Below are 17,678 nucleotides of genomic sequence, written 5' to 3' on the forward strand. Positions count from 1 at the left end.
TTGATGTATTGCTCAATACTCCCAAAGGAGTCCAAACATGTAAGCTGTTCCATGCAGGAATATGTTTTTATTGGTTACTACTGAGTATCTTTTTCTACAGTGAGAATGTAATGTGTATATGTGTGAGAAACCCTCCTTAAGGCATACTTGAGAGTCTCAGGTCTTCCAACATTTTTATGTTCTAGGTCTCCTCTTAGAAGATAATCCTTCTATACGTGCCATATCATTAGGACATGGTCATATTTTAGTGGGCACAAAGAATGGTGAAATATTGGAGGTGGATAAAAGTGGACCAATAACTCTGCTGGTTCAGGTATATATTAAATATCAGTCAAATATTTCATACCACAAACATAATTTTATTTTTCAAGTAAAAACCTATGAAATAACAAAGACTTTAATTACTAATGAAGTTAATGAGTTACCATCACTTCTTGTTAGGCTAGACCATTATGACTTTTCAATGAGCAAAATAGAGATAGGATTTCATTTACTATTTTGTTCAATGAGTTCATCCTTTCAAACAGATAGAGATCAAATTTCTGTTTAAAAAAAAAAGAAGTGTGTGAAACAGTGGATCTTCCACTGAATTCTTTATTAACTTTTTCAGAGTCCTAATTACTGCTATTATTTTTAAAGGTTGTCTCCTTGAGGTTGTTATTAGATTTATTTGTAATTATGTAAAAAATGTTTCAGTCTTCTTTGCCCTACCAAACAGCTGCATTTCTTAATCCTGTCTACGAAGCAGGTTTTTACATTGTATCAATCTATGATTTTCTTTCCAAGTTAAAGAAACTCTGCATTATCTCCATTCTGAGTGGCCAGTGCAATAGATAAAGAACTAGTTTTGTTTAAAGAAAATATTAGAATCTAAGGTAAAGAAAAAAATCTAATTCATAGAATAATTTGTTGGAAGGGACCTTTAAAGGTCATCTTGTCCAAACCCCCTGCAGTAATCAAGGACATCTTCAAATAGATCAGATTGTTAGGAGCCCCATCCAATCTGACTTTGGATGCTTCCAGGCGTGAGGCATCTGTCACCTCTCTAGGCAACCTCTCCCAGTCTTTCACCACCGTCATCATAAAAAATTTCTTCCTTATATCTAGTCAGAATATATCCTCTTAGTTTTAAACCGTTACCCCTTGGCCTGTTGCTACAGGCCCTACAAAAAGTGACCTCATCTTTTCATAAGCCCCCTTTAAGTACTGAGAGGGTTCAATAAGATTTCCTAAGAGCCCTCTCTTCTCCAGGCTGAACAACCCCTACTCTCTCAGCCTTTCTTCATAGGAGAGGTGCTTGAGGCCTCTGACCATTTCTGTGGCCCTCCTCTGGATGCAGACCAGCAGGTCCCTGTCTTTCTCATGCTGAAGACTCCAGAGCCAGACGCAGTACTGGAGTCTCACCAGAGTGGAGTAGAGAGGCAGAATCACCTCCCCCGACCTGCTGGTCACATTTCTTTTGTTGCAGCCCAGATCACAGCCTTTCTGGGCTGCAAGTGCACATTGCTGGCTCTTGTCCAACTTCTTGTCCACCAAATACCCAAGTCCTTCTCCTCAGTCCATTCTCTGCCCAGCCTGTATTTGTGCTTGGGATTGTCTTGAGCCATGTGTAGGACCTTGCCATGGCCTTGTTGAGCTTCATTGCATGGGTCTACCTGTTACACCTGTCAAGGTCCTTCTGGATTGCATCTCTTCTCCAGCATGTTGATCACTTCACATCACACATCAACTAGCTGAGGATGCACTCAGTTCTACTGTCCATGTCATTGATATAGGTGTGTGTGAGGATTATTTCTCAGGAACAGTTTTCTGCAGTACTAATTACTATAATTTTCTCAGGTGTTGTGTATTTCTATTAAGATATTCATTATCTTCTAAAGATATGCATGTTCTCTCTCTCTCTTTTTTAAAAACTTCCTTAAATGTATTATTTCATATTTCAATTTAAAATAAAAAGTAATCTGATTGTGTTTTTTCAGGGTCACATGGAGGGGGAAGTTTGGGGTCTAGCTACTCATCCTCATTTACCTATTTGTGCCACTGTAAGTGATGACAAAACCTTAAGAATATGGGATTTATCTCCTAGCCATTGTATGTTAGCTGTTCGCAAATTGAAAAAGGGTAAGATGCTTAGTATAAAAAAATATTTAACTGATTCAGTTGACATTTACAAACTTTATGAATCTTTCAAAAGCAGGACTGAATAAATTCCTTTCTTTGCTCAAAGTATTTTATTAATGCTATCTTCAGGAGTTATGTGAAGCTAATGAATCTGTACAGGAAAAATTCTGTGTAGTACTGTTCTGGAGATTATTTGCAATTGTAACATATTTAAGTCGAGCCAATTATATAAATGCTACATTGCTTATAGTATTGCAAAGTGAAGGACTTCAAATCTAGAAATTTTTGGAATAAATCTTAGATGTAATGTTGAAATTCTCTTCTTTGTGGATGTTAGAAGAATCATGAATGTCAAGGAAGAGAACAATCATAAAATTTTTACTCATTGTTTACTATATAACTAAATTCTATTTTGACAGATGGAAAGTCTGTTGTTAGTGACTTCATATAAGGTGACTTTTTTTAGGATTAGACCAGACTGGCTTTAACAATCTTGTAATGATATATATGGTTTGCTAGACAAAGGAATACAATAGGTTTTATCTGTTTGGCATTCAGCAATGCAGTTTGATTCTAACATAGTAGGAAGCTTAGTTGAAGATTATTTAGATGATAAAGTAAATGTAAGAAGAGACATGAGCTAGCACAAGCAGAGATTAAACAAGAAAGTTTCTAGTAGGCAAACTCTGCATAAGTCTTAAAGCTCATATTTCTTAATATTTTTAAGAGTACTTTTGGCAAAAAAAGAATAAGTCTGTGATGACTTTATTTGCTGAGAAGACACATTTTGAGATGCTTTGTCAATATTAAAAAGTTCCTGTGTACTATATAGAAAGAGATGGATACTTCTGCAGACTACAGTAATGAAATAAAATTGAATTGGCTGCAGAATTGAAATAATATTTGATAATTAAAAAATGTAAGATCAATTCAAGAAAAATTTCTGCATAGCTCAGGAATAACTAAGGAGCAGAAAGCTCAGGATGTTGTAACTAATTGCAGGATGACAATTACGTGTCCCAAGACATTGGAATATTCATGTAATTTACAAGCCACAACTCAGGATATTTTTGGTATACATTTCTCATCTGTGTTCAGCTGAATGAAATTAAACTAAAAGTTGAGGATGGAGAAGAGCTACAGGATAATGAATGAGGAGCTTTGTGGTGGAGCCTTCTAAATGAAGTACTGCTATCTACAAGTTAATCAGAGAAACAAATAGTAAGGGAAAATATTTATGGTAATGGAAAATTCTGGCATGAAAACAAGTCTACGTAAGCTGACTATATATAAATTTAGACTGGAAATTAAACTGCTTTTCAAATGACACTTGACATGTTTATTGGAAGGATTTTATGACTTAGTGACTTAGCATTTGCGATAGCAAATGAGTGGATTCTGGGAGTCCAGAAGACCTTTTCCGGCTGTGCTCTCCTTACCAAAGCAAATGGTAACAACCAACCAGTGCCAGATACTAAGAAAAAGAGCAAACTAAAAATATGCAGACAGTAATGTTTAATCTGTATTACTAATGTAGAACATATGTCAAGTAATATGCAAATAAATGTAATTTAGTTTTCTGGACTGTGTACCTGTTGGTTTGCCAATAGCCTCTGTGTGCTAGTGCAGTTTGGAAATTGTCTTGGCAGCATCAGGAAAACATCCTTGGAAGTTTTGTACTATAAGAATAGTTTTCCTAATGGAAAAATAGATCTAAAAGAATAATGCACTGTAAATTGAACCTGAATGCCATTTCTGTATTCCTTGTAGGAGGCAGATGTTGCTGCTTTTCTCCTGATGGAAAAGCATTAGCCGTTGGTCTCAATGATGGAAGTTTTTTGATAGTTAATGCAGATACCCTGGAGGATCTAGTCTCTTTCCAGCACAGAAAAGATGTTATTTCAGAGATCAGATTTTCTCCGGGTAAGTGCGATTTTTTTAAAATGAAGATTTTTATATTGAGGTTGTTCAAGTGAGCTTTATCACCTTTAAAAGTAGTAGGGATTTGTAGTACCTTTTAACATGTAATAAATAGGTCAGCAAAACTAATACTATCATTTTGAAAAACACTGGTGATGAAGTCCTCTGTTGCTCATTTAAGGATGAGATTGTTGGAATAAGTTTGCTCATAGTAACCTCCTGAATGCGGCAGTCAGTTTTAAATTATGACCATCCAGCAGCCTCCCTAGGTCCCAAGGGTTCCACTTTATGAGCTGCATCAGTTCCTGTTAGCTAATGAGAATGTTGGCAACTGACATATCAGAAAGTTTCAGTGACTTCTGTTTTCTTATTTTATTCCCTACGATGCTTAGCACTCCCATTGAGTGAGGGTTTTTTTCCAACAGAATAGCTCTTATTTAAGAACTCAAATGCATGGCTTACTTCAGTTAAAATACTTATCTCTAGGAGAAATTTGTTCCAAATTACTGATACCAATTCTCATGTACCACTGTGTTCTGGTTCCCTAAGCTTTGCCACTCTCTGAATGCAATAAATGTTAAAAATTGCATCAAATGGTTTTTATTATTTGAAAATGTAATGATATAATAGTTGTATATTTCATCCTAATTTTGATTACGTGATATGAACATCAGTGTGTTGAGAAATATGTATAAATTAGCAAACCAATTTCAAAGAATTCTGGGTTGCATATAGCTAAATTTTAGAATGTACTTGTGTTTAATTTACAGAGCAATACAATTTTTGAAAATGTTTTGTGTTTATACTGATGTTGTTTTAGGGGCTGGAAAGTACTTAGCTGTGGCATCCTGTGACAACTTTGTAGATATTTACAATGTAATGAGTAGTAAACGAGTAGGAATCTGCAAGGGAGCCTCCAGCTATATCACGCACATGGACTGGGACATAAGAGGTAAGTAGCATTCATTGTAAAAATGTACTGTGAGACTGATTACATTATAGACTACATACAGTACATCTACAATATGAATTTGTGATATCACTGACAGATTTGTTTCTTCAGTTTATGAATATGTTCACAGCACCTGAGTAAATATTAAAACCGTGATTTTTACTACTACTTATATATTTAGGAGTTGCACAATTTGAAGTAAATTAGTTTGTTTCTATAGTTTAGTTTGTTTGGATTTCTTTTTAAATCTTTCCTGTTTACTGTTTGACTTCACAAGGGCATCTAGTAATAGAACAAGGAGGAATGGCCTTAAGCTGAAGGAGGATAGGTTTAGATTAGATATCAGGAAGAAATTCCTTACTGTAAGTGGTGAGACACTGGAATTGTCTGCCCAGAGACCTTGCAGATGCCCTATCTCTGAAGGTGGTCAAGGCCAGGCTGGATTGGGCTCTGAGCAACCTGGTGTAGTGGTGGGGGGGATGGAACTAGATGATCTCTAGGGTCCCTTCCAACCCAAAACATTCTATGATTCTATGGTTTTACTTCTTTAATAATATACTGCATAATATGGTTGTGTCTGTAGGTCAGGAATATATATCCTTTTTATTAAATATAGCAGAAAGACTGGTTTTCCAGTCTTCCTGGGTATTAATAGCTGATTAATTTAAATGCTAGATTTAGTCCTGTTGCATTCAAAACCAAGGCTGCGCAATTGTGAATCTATTAGTTCCTGTTCTTATTTCTCTATATAGTGACTTTTGAAACAGTCTGATTTAATTTGAAAGAGTGTTAAGAATTAACTTTCTCAGAGAATTTTGAAAGGAGGAAGAGGACATTGGTGAAAATTTCCCTCAGAAATGAAGTAGTATTAAGGCAAGCAGGAATCACCTGCTTGGAAGCAGACATTGGCCAGGCAGCATATGTGCTTTGCCATCCCAAGGGCACATGCATCATCAACCAGTTATCATAGACAAGCTTTATCATAGACATTTTGTCTACCATCTGATGGGACAACCATAAAAAGGAGAGAAAAGTGATGCATGATTACATTTTTCAAAGAGAGGAAAAAGGGTTGTGAATTTAAGGGATCAAAAGACCTAGATCTCTTCAGAAGACCATACTTCCAGATCCATTATTTATGTATGCAACTTTTTCTAAAATAATTTATGTAGTGCTGTTAGCAGCAAAGATCTCAAAATAACCATTTTTTTTTATTCTTCTGTAAAATGGAATCTTCTATTTAATGTTAACATACAATATGTAATATGTTTTATAGGGAAACTCTTGCAGGTCAACACTGGTGCTAAAGAACAGTTGTTTTTTGAAGCCCCTCGTGGGAAAAAACAGACAATTCCTACTTTGGAGGTAAGGAACTGTACTGGCTTTCTAACTTGTTTGTAAATTAGAGTTATGAAACAGCCATAAGAGAGTATGATACATACATAAGAGGGAATGATGTATCAAAATATAATTTTTAACTGATCTGTTGAAAAAGCTTCTGTTTCAGCATTTGCTCACCTTTATTCATTGTTTTAGCCTGTTCAATTAGATAATGTAACCAGACCAATAAAATACATAGGGGATATCACATTCGTCTCTTCTGTTAAGTAACAGACATTTGGCTGACTTAGTCATGAAAATCTCACTAGACTTCTGTGTGCCTTTTCTGGTACCTAAACACCTTTGAAAATTGCAGATTAGTTTGCCCTAATCTTGCTGTGGAAAACATCATGTCTCTCTTTACATAACAATGCAATATAGTACACATACTACATATAGGCAAGGGTAGTATATTGTAGCTGTAATGTTTTGTTTTCTCAGAGATAGAACCTTGTCATAGGGCAGAGAGCAAAAATGGATAATTTTCAAATAATATTTTCCATGAGATTGAAAGACAGTATTAGAATATATAATTTTTTTTCTTTAGCCTGGAAGGGGAGGTAAGGCAAAAATTTTTAAAATATTTCTTTAGGTTTTGGAACTTAAAGTTAATAGAGGTAAAATTACAGATCTCAAATAAAATGCTGAATAATAAGAAAATAAGTGATTAATATGTTAAAACATCATATCTTTCAGACATGATGTATCTTTCAGTGCAAGGACTTTTACTTGAAATCAGATATGGAAGAAAAATGCCTGGGAAGATGCATACTCTATCTGAAATGGGTTGTTTTTGCAGGTAGAAAAGATTGGCTGGGCATCATGGACAAGCGTTTTGGGCTCTTGCTGTGAAGGAATTTGGCCAATAATTGGTGAAGTCACAGACGTAACTGCTTCATGCCTCACTAGTGATAGTAAAGTATTAGCCACAGGAGATGATTTTGGGTTTGTGAAACTGTTCCGATACCCTGCTAAAGTAAGTAATTTTCAGCTGTTTATGGTGAACATTAATTAATAAATCTGCCCTTTCAAAACAGTGAAATCACTCAGAACAAAATAGTGCTTTTATATTCTTCTCCCTATGATCAAAGAAAGGCATTCAGTACTACATCGCAGTTTGCAGTGCATTAAACTTGCAGGTGGTAAGAATAACCATTCCAGGTGAGACTGTAGAGCCATCTCATGCAGTGTCTTGCTGCTGACAGTGGCAAATGCACAGGAGAAGTGTAGTAATGGGAATGCTTTGGAAAACAATGAACATCTCTTGCTCACATTTCACTCATGAATTTAAGGACCTTCATTCTGTTCAACCTCAGTAATTTTTTTCTAAGATGAAGAGCTTTAATATTATTTAACCATGCATCATAGAAAAACCGTTACGGAAGCACATTATATTTTTACTACTCTTCCAGAACCTTTCTAGTTTTCCTGTTTATTTATTAGTAAATATGTCTTCAATTTTGAAATGTTGCCATGATAAGGATGGTAACAATGCACAAATACTGACTCAAAATATTCGATGTGAATTTTGTTCTGAATCAGTTAGATTATTGTCTCTCTTAGGAAAAGTGATCCAGTATTAATTGCTGGAATCTGTTTATAAACTAATTCTTGCATGCTTGCTATGGAGATATGGTTAACAATTTCATGAAGTTGCTATAGGAGAGGGACTTGGCAAATCATATGATACAATCATATGAAATGAGAAACAGCTGAAGCATGAACTGTAAAGAAGTTAAGACATGTCATTGTGCACTGGCAACTCATTTCAGTTTTGTCGAGCAAACTGGTTAAATTTGATCCTTGCCTTTCTTTTTCCCTTCTAAGGGAAAGTTTGGAAAATTTAAGAGGTATGTTGCTCACAGTACCCACGTAACAAATGTCCGTTGGACCTACGACGACAGTTTGTTGGTCACTGTTGGAGGAGCAGACACCTCTTTAATGCTGTGGACTTATGAAATGGAAGGACATCGGGATAGCAGGCAGTGTGACAGTGAAGAGTCTGATCTAGATTCTGAAGAAGATGGAGGTGGGTAATAATTTATAGAACTAGCTGGATTATGCTATTTCAAGAAGACTTTATTTTATTAATGGAAAACTGCTAATTTGGAAATAATCATTTTATAGATTGTTTTGATTGTAAGTAGTGAAGAGTCTTCAAAAATGTTAAATAAAATTTCTTTTTGGGGAAAGGACTGTTAAACTGCTGACAAGAAAATGATCGTGAAATGTTTGACTTACTGCTACTTTGAGTTAGAGTATATAAATAGACTCTTTAAAAGAAAAAATTTGTGTCAATGTCTATAAAAATAGAATCATCACAGTTTAGACTTAAGGCACCAATTCTAAAGGAATTATATTGGAATCTGTGTAATGTAAGATCATAGTTATCTTGATGTTATAGCATCTTTTTCCATAACATGGAAGCGTAGTAGACTGAGGTGGACTCATGTTGATAAATGGAACAATCTATTGCGAGATCATAAAATCAATAGTTATAAAATATTAATTACATTTTGTAGTATCAATTTCTGCTGGTTTTGCCATACTTAGTGTTCTACCTTTCATGTTATACTTCCAAGGGTTCATGAGCCTCCAAACTTGTTTTCTCTTCTCCCAAGCGCAGTTTTTCCTCTGTGTCAATTCCTCAGTCTTCAAGCACTTTTAAACTATCACTGCTACTTTTTAAATAGTTCTATGTAATAAATTATCTTCAGTTTTCATTAAAATCTGCTAAATGACCAAAGAAACACTTTAAATATCAGAGACATAGTAAACATTAATTGGAGAAGAGTTTTTATTCACTGTCTTTCTTCTTAAAATTATTGAAGAATACGTCCACAAAGTAATTTAATTGCCTACAGGAGGACTTGTCAGCTTTAACTTTCTAAGTCAAAAATTGCAATTTTCAGAGGTTTTGTTCAGCTTCTGTCTGTGACCTGTTAGCACATCTTAGCCCTATAACCTTCCTTAGGCTCTGGTACTTTACACAGAACCCTCTTAAGCTAAGTGTTCGAAAGTACTCTAGATGAGAGAGGTCTGTGAAGCTTTACAAGAAAAGACACTGACATCTTTATCCACAAAAGTTTCTCTTGGTCATGTCCTAATAATTTCAGTTAAGAGTTAAGAACTATTCACAGTGTTGGCACTAGAAGTCTCTATCTTAAAAAAATAAATAATGGTGGGTGAGTAACAACCCTGTCACTATTTAGCTTTTTTGCCATGTTTACCATAGTAAACATCACCTTGATATGCCTGACTATCCCTAAGCATTGTGTAGGAACCCTGTGCAGACCTATAGATTCCATCGTAATGGATAGATCCTGGAACTGAGAACAACCAGGTGCCAAATCTTACAGATCTTAAGAGCAGGTGTCAGGTAGTGAGGTCCTTTGTTAGTGATCCTAGTTAAGGCCAACCAAGCAGAAATGGGATAGCTTTGAACTCTTTAATTATTTTTTCGACGAAGATATTGTAGGGAATTTTTTTCTTAGAATGCCTTTTATTAACAATGTTCATGATTCCCAGCTGCTTTCTTTCTGTTGTGTATTTATGTTACTAATAATAGATGCTATAATTGTTTTTGTAATCCAGTACATTGTTGAAATCTGCACAAATTATGATTTAATTTTTTTTTTCTGGTACCTTAGTTTGGTTTGATACTGTTCACTCTGGTTTTGTTAGGTTATGACAGTGATGTAACAAGGGAAAATGAAATTAATTACACCATCAAAGCCTTATCAACAAACATTAGACCAATGTTTGGAATTAAGCCTCATCTGCAACAAAAGGAGCCAACCTTAGATGAAAGGTAATTACTAAATTACAATTCTAGCCAAGAAATCAATCTGAAAAGATAATAATAGTAAAACAAAATTATAGTGAAGTATATAATTCTTAACTTAAAAGGATATGTATAAAAAGAGTCTGAACATTTCTTTGGAGGAAAGAAAAAGAAAATTCTTACTGAAGGACTAGGCTGTATATATTTTTCAGAGAACACAAAAGACTACAAATGGTGTATGTATATTTTTATGTTTGGGGAGTTTCTTGAGATAATTGATTTATTTGCTGGTGTTTAAGAATATGTTCTTTTTGAAACTTAAATACTAAGTGGTATCTAGTGATGGCATCATAGGCATTAGCTTGTACAATCTTTTTCATGAAACACAGCTCTCTTTCTTGGTTCGGCCAACAAAATACTCTGACAAATTCAGCTCTAATTGCTTGTTGCACTGCCTCTATCTTCACATAACTTGTACCTTCTGTCTACAGTGGTTCTGCATTTTCTGTTAATGAGTCTTGGAAAATGAAGTTGCTTGCTTTGCAGTGTCAGTTGTATTGCTTGGTTCACTATTATATGCTTTAGAAGTGAATGGGTGAGGAGCAGAGTAGAATAAGACCAGAAGGTAAAATAGATGTGAAATAGAAAAACAATTTATAACCACTAGAACATTAGCTGTTGTAGAATCTGCAACCGAGCACAGGACTCTGAAAGTTGTTGTTTGTTGTCAGTAAAATAGATGTGGACAGTATTTGTGAGGGAGAAGGAAAGAGGGATTCCTAACATGGCAATTGAGGAATGCTAATATTAAAGAGAGGGAAGTAAGGAAAACAACACAGTATAATTAGATGTAATGATATAGTGAAATAGCAGATTGGAAATTTCCTGCAGGAATGTGAGGAGTTCTGTTATGATGCTCATGCCTCTTTCCACAGTGAAGCTGGACACATCCATGATACACTTGTTGAGAAATGCAATTTGAGGTTGTGGGAGTTTTTTGTGTTTATTTTGTTTTTAAGTTGTGTTGCTGAAGGAGGGAGTGGGATGCCTGTGTATAATGCCATGGTTCCCTGTCTTGCATTTATAATGAGAAATGGTCTTTCTCTTTTTTAATTAGATTATTTGATGTGGAAATCAAAAAGAAATAATGTGCATGGTATGAAAGCTATGATTAAAGACTTTTTTTTTAAAATGAAATTGTAAACCTCTTGTGTTTCTTTCAAGAATTGTTTCTGGAAGCTGAGTGAGTTGTGGTTTTCAGTTTCAAATAAAATATTAAAAGAGAATTAATTCTGTAGTAAGGTAATTAAGTTCTGATTCAGAATGCATAAAAGTTAATGAAAGAATTCCATTGATTGCATTATTAAAAGTCTGGGACCCTAAAACTTCAGAGAAAAGTTTTTTGTAAAGAGTAAAACCAGGTTATGGTTACTGTATTTAATTTCTGTTCTGCTAAAGTAATATTGTATAAGACTGGTAAATGTTTTAGTCTACTGTCATAGATATTAATTTTTATTTTATTTTTATTACTCTTTCCTTTTGCTTCCTATGAAGGCAGGGGGTAGTAAGGTAAGTTTACTTACACAAAGTCCAGGATTAAATGCATTTTAATAACAAACTACTTAGGAAAGTAATTGCACTTTGAAATAGAAGTGAAGGATTTATCTCTTTACTATTAAATAGTATCTCATTAATGGGTAGAAAAGAGATAAGGATAAAAAAATCCATCCAGTTCTCAGTCGGAGTTGACATGAGTGAACACTATATAGAGTATTTGGGAGGAGGTGTTCAAACCTCATCCTCCTTTCCTCAGTACTTTGGAGTGACTAAGGAACAGCTTGACTTCAGTAGCCGGAATCAGAGCTTGCCTAACTGCTTGTGGACTTTTGTAAGACTGTATTACAGTGTTGTTGTAGAGGTCCAGCATGGAATAGAGAGTGCAGTGAGCATGTTGCAGAGATGCCTGAAGTGACTGTTTGAGCAGTATCACCATGGCTGCAGTGTTGTGTTGGAGTTAATAATGCTTCAGGAACGAGAGGAAGATTATTGCCTTGGCTGCAGCATTTTACCAATGCACTATACTACTTGAGGATCAGAGCTGCTGGGTGTTCATAGTGTTCATATGGGAGTCTCTAGCTTAGGTGCCTGCATTAGGTTATGAGCTTTTGCACATACTCTATTTAGAATATATGCAAACTCAAAAACATGTTCTTACATTTGTAGCACAAATCCTTAGGCTGTAGGCCACGTTTCAGGCTTGTAGACTGAAGTGTCAGGCCACTTGGACCTACACTGACTAAGAAAGGAGAAGCCCTCTAATACCTACCTGGACTCTGTTTCAATGAAGTCACATACCTGTGGTGCCAGATGATACAATTGTGTTAAATTCTGTGTATCCTTCTTAAAGACAACTTGACATAATCAGGAAAGCTGCTGCCTTCATCTAAATTTTAGAACATACCACTAGCAACCTCTATCAAATTAATTCTGGTTTTAGGCTTTTGAAAAAAAAAGTGCATCTGTAAAGTCTTTGTTTCTGTATAAGTTTTCAGAACATGTTAACTTATACAGAGTTTTGCTTTGACCTTGACTGAATGCCAGGTGCCCACAAAAGCTGCTCTATCACTTGCTTCCTCAGTTGGACTGGTGAGAGAAAATATAACCAAAGGCTTGTGGGTAGAAAAAAGGACAAGGACAGATCACTCACCGATTACTGTCACAGGCAAAACAGATTCAACTTGGGGAAATTATTTGAATTTGTTACCAGTCTAATCAGTAAAAAACCTAAACCTTAAAACACCTTACCCCCACTCCTCCCATCTTCCAGGGCTTAACTTTACTTCTGAGTTCTCTACCTCCTCCTCCCACAGCAGCACAGGGGGACAGGGAATGGGGGTTGCAGTCAGTTCACCCATTGTCACTGCTACTCCTTCCTCCTCAGGGGAAGGACTCCTCACACTCTTCCCCTGCTCCAGTGTGAGGTCCCTCCCATGGAAGATAGTCCTCCATGAACTTCTCCAATGTGCATCCTTCTCATGGGCTGCAGTGGATCCAGCATGAGTCCCTTGCATGGGATGCAGTCCTTCAGGAACTGACTGCAATAGCATGACCCCCACAGGGTCACAAGTCCTGCCAGCAAACCAGCTCCAGTGTGTGGGCTCCTCTCTCCATGGGGACACAGGTCCTGCCAGGAGCCTCCTCCAGCACAGTCTTCCTATGGGGTCACAACCTCCTTCGGGCATCCCCCTGCTCCAATGTGTTGTCCTCCATGGCTGTCCGTCCACTGTGGATCTCCATGGACTGCAGGGGGACCACCTGCCTCACTGTGGTCTTCACAGTGAGCTTCAGGGGCCTGGAACACCTGCTCCCCCCTCTTTCTTCACTGAACCTGGTGTTTGCAGCATTGTTTCTCTCTCATATTCCCACTGCTCTTCTCCAGTTGCTGTTGCTAGCAGCTTCTCATAATGTCACCCCAGCAGCCCCTCCTGCTACCCAAACCCTGCTGTGCAAACACAGTACAGCTGTTCAGAGTGTACACTGTACATCCATGGCATTCCATGTTATGTGTAAGATTGTTAATGTTGACTGTCAAACATCAGAAGAGATATGATTCTTGTAGTAACACTTTATTAGAATCCTTGTAATCTCAGGATCACAGGTGCACACTAGTGAACAATGTGCTTCTGAGAATGTCTTTCAACTAATTTAGACTTTGTGTATGGAGGAGATTTCTGTTCAGAAACTATCTGAACCTCTTTTACTAGAGTGTAGGAAGTGTTTAATTCTCTATGGGAGAAGATGGAGTTAAATACTACAAGATAATTGAGCTCCAAAGCTATGTATAAAGACTTTAAACACCAAACCAAAAATGTGGTTACTACTTAAGATTGTGCCTGACAGCTGATATGTAGTTCATAAACCCTAGCTTAATAGTGAAGTTTCCTCTATATAAAAGGAGTATGACTTTTAGTATGCAGAGTATTAAATGAGATAAAAATAGAACACTAGAAGAAGAAGTACCTTACCTGAAATCTCATATGCTTCCTAGTTCTGACTCACAAAAGCACATCTGCAAGGCCAGGAGCTGTAGTCTGACCCTGTGGCCTGTATTTAGAGTCAGGTATTGCTCAAAAATTGATTAATTAAAATTATTTTGATCATAATATTTATGAGAAAGGTTGAGTTGACCTTGGGTTTTTTTAAGCAGTAGGATGACATAGGAAATTACACTTTTATGCCATTTAGTCTATCAAAAATTCAAATACATATCAACACGTGTGTCAAAACAGCGGTTTTTTGCTAAAGTGCTGCAGAAACCAATGAAGGAATCCCTAGAGTCAGAAAGGGACAGCAGGCTGAAGAGGCTGCAAAATGCTGTAGTCTGGTGGGTAGGTAACTTCTCTGTGAAAGAGCATGCGATTCTGCTTTTACTGCAGCATAATTATTTTCTTCCAGTGACCCTTAATTCAAAATCTGAATGCAGTTCCCTGAACATGAATCTGAACTAAGGATTACTTTTGATCTTCAACAAATAAAGTTTCCTGTTCTCAGCTTTATGGTTTTGCTCATAAATTACTTTTATCTTTGAAATAGCAGAAGTTAAAAAAAAATTCTTTTTACCTTCACAACAACACAGTTTTACTAAAGGCAGTGGACATTTCTATGTCTTCATCATTTTTATGGCTAACACATTAACTGGAGATGTGAGTTGCATCAGCTTCTACTTCCATGTCGCACTGCCTTTATTTTCTGTCAGGACAAACGTGATTTTCCCGAGTTTTTCTGGGAATTTTCTTTTTCTTGTTTAAGCAATTCAATAGTCAAAAGAAAATAAGGGAGGGAGTTATTTTTTTTAAACCTAGAGATGCTAGTGCTGTAAAAGTTGATATGCTGAATAGAAATACGTTAAAGCTTTAAATTTCAGGCAACTTTTAAAAAAGACCTTATGGATTTGAATTCAAGATTTCATTCAGATTCAACTGGTTTAAGGTTCACTTGCAGTGTTGTCAAAGGCCACCTCTACTAATATATACCATTCTCTAGTAGTGAAATTACCATACTATGTCACTGAAATGGGAATACTTATTTCAACTTCAGTTGAAAACACAACATGCCACTGGCTGCGAGGCAGCACTTAGGTCTGTAATTTGAATTATTTATAATTTCTGAATAATTATGTTTATAGGTAATATTTTTTTCTGTGAAAAGATGTCTACTGTGTCTCTAGCTTGTTTGCATAATAGTGCTATGCATACTCAGCAATGCAAAATAAATTTGAAAACCATTTTGATCCTTTAGTAAGGATCTTTTTCTACGATTTTTTTTGCCAGATAAATTACTTTTTTTGCTAGATAAATTAGAAAAAAATCCATCATGATTGATTTTGAAAACAAAACACTTTTGGCTCAGCTGCTTCCTGAACTGCAAATCACTGGAGGTTGGGAGATGACTCTGGAGAATATCACTCCATTCTTATTCTGTTCTTATGTTCCCTGAAGTTTGCTATTTGTCACTTTTAAAGGAGAAATACTGTTAATAATGTCACTTACATAAGAATGGCTGTACCAAGAGATCTCAAAACTAAACAACCAGGATTCCAGTAATTTTTCGCCATAAATTTTAAAGATTTGCAGGCAGCTAAAACCATTACTCATTCCATGTGCTGAGATCTCTTGCATGAAAAGATCCCAGTGGCTTATATCTTTCAAAAATTCTTTGGATGTTTTGCATCCACTCCCAGGTAAATTCCAAACCAGGCATTGTGGCAAAACTGATTTTATTTATATATTTCCTTATTTTTTGTCTTGAGGATTTTTTTGAGTGTTTATAAGGACTTATGGACAGATGTAAAAATGGGAAGGAAACAAAACATTATTTACAAACTAGTCCTTTACAGATTCAGAAGTGAAGAATTTTTACCCAATACAGACAGCAAATAAAACTAAATTGTTTTTCCAAAGGAGTGAGAGAGGGAGGAAGCTACTGAAATGAGATTTCCTTTATCTGAACCTCATAATTATCACCTTGTAGTTGCCACTGAAGGAGAAATTCAGAGATTTTAAACAAACATTTTTCATATGTTTTAGATAAATGAACAGAATGCAATTACGTTTTTCTGTTTGCTAATCTAGTGACTTGTGATATCAATGTAAATAGCATGAATTCCAGAGCTCTTTTTTAAAAAATCATCTTCTCCTTTTACTTTGTCAACTTGTGTGATCTGGGAGAGGAATCAAAATGAAAAATTATAGCAAGAGATTTTGTGATAGCAGCTTCTTCTTTTTCTCTCTCTTCCCTGTATGCAGAATAAATTAGATTACAGGAAAGTTTAAAGTTAACTTATTTAAAAAACAACAGTTTAGAAAACAGGCCTTTTTGAAACCAACCTTTATGCCTATTGAAATGTGTGTTAGTACAGGGCATTACCCTTGAGACTGAAACCCCTGAAATTTCAGATTTCATTCTTTCCAAGCACAAATGTAATTATTGTTAGTTTCTTGTATAAAAAGCTGTAGACTGAAACATCATCATGGAAAGGAATAGTCTTCCTTTACCAGTTTGAGGTAATTATTTCTTTCTCCCAAAGATGAGCTAAAACTCATGTCTTTGAGGAAATGGAAAAGCCAATTAGCAAAGTATCAAGTTTTACCAAATAATCTCCTTTTTTGAATGCAAAGAGAAAAATCTATTAATTTTGCAACTAAAAAGGAAATGTCTAGAGGAATGATTGCATGGCCCACTGATGGAGGTTGGAAGATTTGCATTTGATTTATGATCTGTGTAGACTAGTTTTATCAACAGAACCTAAGAAGTTATCTGAACAGAATGCATTTATTGAAGAAAGGGGTAACTGGAACACAGGCATATTGCTAGATGGGTTGAATACAGCTTCACAGAAGTCTTCTGTAGTTCAGTGATGAAGACTGAACAAAAGCCTTTTATGAAATCTGCCTTGTACCAGTTAGGTATCCAGCCATATCTCCATATGCATAAACATTTACTAGCTAGGAATTTGACGTGTCGTATGTGGTCCGTATGGTAGAATTGGATATTAAAGAATTGAAACTGCCAAATCAAAGCTAAAAAGTTTCCTCTGACTATATGAAAATTTGTTTCAGTGGACTCAGGAAAATTCTAAAAGAAAACTGAACTCCGTTCTTGGAGAATTTCTCATTTCCCCTGCATAGAGCTTACTGTGAAAATTATCTGAAGGTATTTGAATTCTGTAGTCATTGAAGAATTGCATGTTATTGACTGTAAAACATGTTTAAGCTACATTTGGATTTTATTGTGAGAAAAGGCTTAGCTGTTTCCTATATGAGGAAACAGTGCATCAGTCTTGCATTGCAGGATAAAGTTAGAACTAATCAGAAGAGATTGAGTAAAACACATTAATTTCAATGGGTGAAGAAATCCATTTGTAAATTGGCGAGTTGTTAAAATTGTGTTCTTAATTTTCAGGTAAGTTTTTCCTAAATTATTCCCTAAATTATTTTTGCTTCACTTATAAGTGAAAAAACT

The 17,678-nt window shown here is 35.7% G+C and overlaps 1 protein-coding gene across 5 annotated transcripts in view; it reads left to right on the forward strand.

Moving 5' to 3' along the window:
• EML5 (EMAP like 5) overlaps nucleotides 1-17,678 on the forward strand; it is a 115,136-nt gene that overhangs the window by 63,715 nt on the left and 33,743 nt on the right. For 4 of the 5 annotated variants that reach the window (XR_007907594.1, XM_051806583.1, XM_051806584.1 and 1 more), the window contains exons 20-27: nucleotides 186-313; nucleotides 1,980-2,121; nucleotides 3,892-4,044; nucleotides 4,862-4,993; nucleotides 6,270-6,358; nucleotides 7,173-7,349; nucleotides 8,201-8,402; nucleotides 10,058-10,184. Coding sequence is in view for 4 of the 5 variants with exons in the window: in XM_051806583.1 (XP_051662543.1) it covers nucleotides 186-313; nucleotides 1,980-2,121; nucleotides 3,892-4,044; nucleotides 4,862-4,993; nucleotides 6,270-6,358; nucleotides 7,173-7,349; nucleotides 8,201-8,402; nucleotides 10,058-10,184 (1,150 nt within the window). In the remaining variant the exon portion in view is untranslated. Of the gene's footprint in view, nucleotides 1-185; nucleotides 314-1,979; nucleotides 2,122-3,891; nucleotides 4,045-4,861; nucleotides 4,994-6,269; nucleotides 6,359-7,172; nucleotides 7,350-8,200; nucleotides 8,403-10,057; nucleotides 10,185-11,711; nucleotides 15,398-17,678 lie in introns of those variants that run through there. The other variant, XM_051806587.1, reaches the window with a different exon arrangement.

The sequence above is a fragment of the Manacus candei genome, unplaced genomic scaffold, assembly GCF_025592945.1.
Source record: "Manacus candei isolate 608988 ecotype Guabito, Panama unplaced genomic scaffold, ASM2559294v1 h1tg000067l, whole genome shotgun sequence".
In the NCBI taxonomy this organism is placed as follows: Eukaryota; Metazoa; Chordata; class Aves; order Passeriformes; family Pipridae; genus Manacus; species Manacus candei.